Here is a 5,107-nt window from a genome sequence, read left to right on the forward strand (position 1 = left end):
AAACCATTAGGTACCCGAAAATTTTGGGTAATGGGTACCCACTACCCAAAAACGTTGATTACCCACAAAATCGGATATTACCCGAATAAACTGGTACCCGGGTACCCGGGTTTGTTGGTCCCCGGGTATTACCCACATCAAATCAAGAGCACTAATAAAAATACTAACTATTTATCATTTTGGTGTATATTTTTGTTTAAGTACCAAATTCAGATGATGGTTCAACTGATATAAAAACAGGAGTAGTTGAAAATTTTTATAATCATAAAGAGGATAAGTTGAAAAGTATGTTGCAAGTCATTACTATAATATATATATATATATATTTATTTCAACTTGATTTCAAAATAAATTATTGGTATACCTAATTTGTTTGTTCTTAATATAGCAAGTTCTATGGGTAATATTCAATCTATTTCTGAGATAGAAAATGATCATGGCACTGAAAATTATATGCAAGCAACTTCTTTCATAAAGGTTCTCTAAAGGTTTTTTTAAACCTATAGATGAATATCTTAAAATCAAAAGTATATTTAAACCTGATTTTTTATATTTTTACTGATTTTATTTTAAAGTTTATATTTAAAAGCTATTGTTTGTTTATTCAGTTTCTGATTCAAATGTTGATGGTGATCTGTCAGCAACAAAAAATATTGTGGTAGATTCAAGTAAAATACAGCTTGTTATTATCGACTAGCCTCTAATTTTTCTAGTTCCTTGTACTAGTAGAACTATTAAAACACCCAACAGAAATTTACATAGCATCCAAGATATTGAGGAACTGACTAGTTTCATTATGGATGCAAGTAATGAAGATTTTTTGACTGACCATGATTCCATTTTAAATAGTATTAATACCTGTTCTAATACTGATGTTTTGCATAGTTCCAAAATCAATGATTCATCAAATGGTATTTAAAATTATTATTTTATCTTTAATTGGTCAATAATATTAAGTTATTCTATTCTAGAAAGCTGCTGTTGTAAAAGTATCTCAGAATTGAAGTCTTTAATTATTAAAAAAAATAAATCACAGAAGTCTATTCAACAACAAATGATGATTCAACTTACAATGTTGAATAAATCCAATAATAAAATATGCAAGTCAATTGAAAATTTAGACTACAAGATGCAAGTAATAATGAAATCTGACTCTAGAGTTCGAGATTTGGCAATGCCAATCCCAAAATTGCCGTCAGCATTGTTAAATATAGTTCCTGTAAAAACTAATAAAGAGTTAGAAATAGTTGAACGATTTCTATCATCCGAACAGAATGAAGATAACGTAGATTATAAAGAGGAAATTGTAAGATGTTATTTTTTTTTTATATATATAAATATTTTTATTTTATTATGAATGACATTTCAGAAATCTTTTCTTTTTGTGAAAATTGGTTGTAACTCATCATTTAGTGCGGCAATACGAGAAGCTATAAATTCATGTTTCAATTATGAACTTCTCAGTGAATTCAGTTACAAGGGAAAAACTAAAAGGAAGTTCACAGATTTAAAGTTGTTCGATTTAATTTATGGTAAGTTAAAACATTTATATGCTAGATAATATTTTAATATTTTAATACATTTTTATAGAAACATTGTCTGGTTTTCGAAAAACTTCACTTGATGAACAAAAGTTCCACAGTGTAACTGATAATTACTTAAGACATAACCCCAAACGAATTCCAAAGCCAAATCCATAACAATTTACAGATAGTATAATGGTGTATATGTATAATGTATATGTTACCGGCAATGTGTTGAATCCGGTATTATATAGAAATCCTAGGTATTCTTTAGAATGCCAAAAACGAGCAAGAAAAGTATAAAATATAATACAATAACTAGGTATTCTATAGATTACCTAACCTCAAGCAGGAAAAGTATATATAATTAATATTTAATATAAATTTATATTTGTACCTAGTGTACCTCTGTAATCAATGATTAATGTTTATCTTGACAATTATGTTATCGCATACAACACGTGTGTGATGTATTATCGTATTATATAGGTTGACCTCATTGATTTCCAGTCACACCCAGATAGAAAATATAAATTTATATTAGTATATCAAGATCACCTAACTAAATTTATAATTCTTAAGGCACTTGAATATAAACGAGCAGAAGAAGTAGCATTCAACCTCATAGATATTTTTACGCTAATAGGAGCTACGTCGATCTTACAGTCTGATAACGGACGTGAATTCTCAAATAACATAGTTTCTAACTTAAAAGACATGTGGCCAGAACTTAAAATTGTTCATGGTAAGCCCAGGCATAGCCAAAGTCAGGGTAGTGTTGAAAGAGCAAATCAAGACGTCGAGAATATGCTCACAACATGGATGCAAACAGAAAAAACTTCTCATTGGAGTCAAGGATTGAAATTCATCCAATTAATGAAAAATAGAGCCTTACATTCTGGAATTAAGATGTCACCATATGAGGCATTATTTGGCTGTAAAGTAAAGGTTGGACTTAGCACTTCAAATTTACCGAAAGAAGTAATTGATAATTTAGAAAACGAAGAACAATTACTAGGATTATATGGGAAAAAAAAACTTCATTTTGATGATCCAACACTTCGCGATAAAAACAATACAATACAAGATACAATTCAATCAAATAATGCAAATGAAAAAGAACTTCCATATGATGATTCAATACTTTCCGATAAGGACAATTCAATACAAGATACAATTCAATCAAATAATGCAAATGCCATGGATAATCGAAAAAAGGCTAAGCAAAATCTTGAAAATCAAGCAGTTAAAATGAAAGCATGGTCAAATAAAAAACTTAAACCGACAGAAGTTGGTGCTACCGTGACGTACCGATTGGCCGACAAATCAATTCACCGACACACCATTTTGCCGACACCCGATTTGCCGACACACTATATTGTGATGAATTATACTTACTAATTAAACTATATTATTTTTTATTGCTTTAAATTATTTGTATAAATCACGAACATTGTTCAAGTCAACTTTACTATTAATACTATAAATTAACAATTAACATTATAAGCTTCCGTTTTCTAAATGAAAATGAAACATTATTGCATCTAAGTATTCCAAAATACAAATCGTACCATTCAGTAACCTAAAATTATAATTTAAAATGTTAGAAAAAAATGTATTATTATATATCATAAACGCTTTACCTATCTTTTGCAAATGATAACCTTTCTTCTAATTTTCTATATTTAGTTTTCATCTTTTGTGGTCTATTGCAGTTTTTTTGTGCTATGAGGTCAAGCTCGAAGTTTGATTGTTGGTTTTTTAGCTCTTTGATTAAAATAAAAATATTTGGCTTTGGTCTACCAACAGCTTTATTAAGAGCTGCATGCCATCCTTCAAGGTGGTTTATGGTCCTTGCTCCATCTGTATTAAAATGATTCCACATATTTCTATTAAATAGACAAATATCTGGATCCAAGTATGTTTCGGTAAAATAATTTAATAATTTTAGCACACCTAAAATAATGATGGTAAAAAAATTAAGTGTTGCTAAGTTCTAAAAATATTACGTAAAAAGTTATATTTACTTTCTGACTGTGGTGCTTCACTATGAATTTCTGTCCAACAATTATCAATTTGTTCAATCGGAACTAAGGCTAATGAACAAAGACGACGAACAACTTTTTTAATATTATCGTCATGTGTATAATCGTAAGCTAATCCCAGACTTTGAACTTTACGCCAAATAGATTGCCCAAAGTGAAATAAACACCCTTTTATGGGTGTATCAGAACCAAAGCACTGCCGAATGGAGACGATCATTCCAATTTCAAAATCTATTTGAAAACAAGCAGGTTTAAACTCTAATCCATTTCTTAATGCCGCTTCTTTTATTATTTTAAACATTCTCGAATATGTCGATGTACTTTTATTGGGCAACAATGCGTATGCCTAAACAAATATATTTTAACATATAATACTTAGTATTTTACTAAATTATAAAATTATATTATAATTACTAGAGGTATCATCACTCCTATAACAAAGCAGTGTAAGGTATAAATTTGTGTAAATAATTTTGGTGCTGACTTAAATGTGCCATCCATAAAAACTGTATTACCAGAACAAAGACGTCGTAAAAATCCTTCAGTACCAAATATAACGATTTTATTATCCGTACCATCACATCCTGTAGGTAATAATAATATTATTAGTAATAGTATATATAATTAAATCGTTTAAATAATTTAGTATAAATACCTAAAAGAAAATCTTTTCCATCATTCGTTGATCGCCAATCACCTTCAATATCTAATTCAGACAGCTTTTTAGGTAACGTTGGCATTAATTTCATACGTTTCCTGTATGCCGAACTTTTTACACTGGTATAAATTTGTAAAGCATCCTTTACTTCGGCTTCCGTAGAACCCTGTATTCCTGAAGCCATAATTGATCTTCGGATTTCATTAAATGTCTGTGGTATGGTTTTTGTGGGATTTGTTATCACTTCGTCCTTCAAATAAATTATTTTTAAGTTATAAAACACGTATTCAAAACTAATTTTAAAAAATGGTATAAAAATCGTGAATAAAATTGTATAAATTAAAACAAACTCACTTTAAGCTTATTTCGAAAACCACGTTCAGCCAATTGGATTCCATGCGTCGGATGGTTATGCGTTTTTGACATTATAGCAATATTGGAATCTTCTCTGTGTATTGCTCGACCTCCACAATTATCAATACATTTATAATAGTGGTTAGAACCTCTTGTTCTATCAATACGATGTATAAAATTATCCAAAACTAAAAGTTGGCCATCTCGCTCAGAAGTTATTATAAACCACGACATTTTAAATTTAATATTATTATATAACAAACTGACGATGCAATGATTACTAACTGTCAACTGACAAATGACAATAATATCATAGATTAGTTTTATCAACATTTTGATGGTAGATTGTAATATTCTAGATTTCCACATAAAAATTATTTTTGTATTTTATGAAACTACGTTTTGTCGGCGAATTGAAACTTTTTTCATTTTTACCGGAAACCGGTTTTCGCGTCGGCGAAACGAGTAGTCGGCGAATTGGGTGTCGGCGAATCGGGCCTGAATCGGTGCTACAGTTAGGGTTCCAG

General features: G+C 29.7%; 2 protein-coding genes across 2 annotated transcripts; one reads left to right on the plus strand and one right to left on the minus strand.

Annotated features, from left to right (window-relative positions):
• The first annotated feature begins 2,240 nt into the window (after positions 1 to 2,240).
• LOC132925399 (uncharacterized) lies at positions 2,241 to 2,924 on the plus strand. Its single transcript, XM_060989797.1, has one exon. It carries the CDS (start codon positions 2,241 to 2,243, stop codon positions 2,922 to 2,924), a length of 684 nt encoding a protein of 227 aa, XP_060845780.1.
• A 99-nt stretch (positions 2,925 to 3,023) lies between these two features.
• Positions 3,024 to 4,857, minus strand: LOC132925400 (uncharacterized). Its single transcript, XM_060989798.1, has 6 exons — positions 4,581 to 4,857; positions 4,224 to 4,476; positions 3,983 to 4,152; positions 3,533 to 3,914; positions 3,167 to 3,479; positions 3,024 to 3,105 (listed from the first exon to the last, which is right to left on the minus strand). The coding sequence occupies exons 1-6, from the start codon at positions 4,812 to 4,814 to the stop codon at positions 3,024 to 3,026; spliced, it is 1,434 nt and encodes a 477-aa protein (XP_060845781.1). The 5' UTR covers positions 4,815 to 4,857.
• Between the last annotated feature and the right edge of the window lie 250 nt (positions 4,858 to 5,107).

The sequence above is a fragment of the Rhopalosiphum padi genome, chromosome 3, assembly GCF_020882245.1.
Source record: "Rhopalosiphum padi isolate XX-2018 chromosome 3, ASM2088224v1, whole genome shotgun sequence".
NCBI lineage: Eukaryota > Metazoa > Arthropoda > Insecta > Hemiptera > Aphididae > Rhopalosiphum > Rhopalosiphum padi.

Bases quoted from the DNA above. Each gene is read 5' to 3' on its own strand.
- LOC132925399 (XM_060989797.1), top strand. From the start codon at position 2,241: ATGTGGCCAGAACTTAAAATTGTTCATGGTAAGCCCAGGCATAGCCAA.
- LOC132925400 (XM_060989798.1), bottom strand. From the start codon at position 4,814: ATGTCGTGGTTTATAATAACTTCTGAGCGAGATGGCCAACTTTTAGTT. The intron at 4,153-4,223 runs GTATTTATACTA...TATTACCTACAG, and splicing joins TGGAAAAGATTTTCTTTTAG to GATGTGATGGTACGGATAAT. The intron at 3,915-3,982 runs GTAATTATAATA...ATATTTGTTTAG, and splicing joins TAGGAGTGATGATACCTCTA to GCATACGCATTGTTGCCCAA.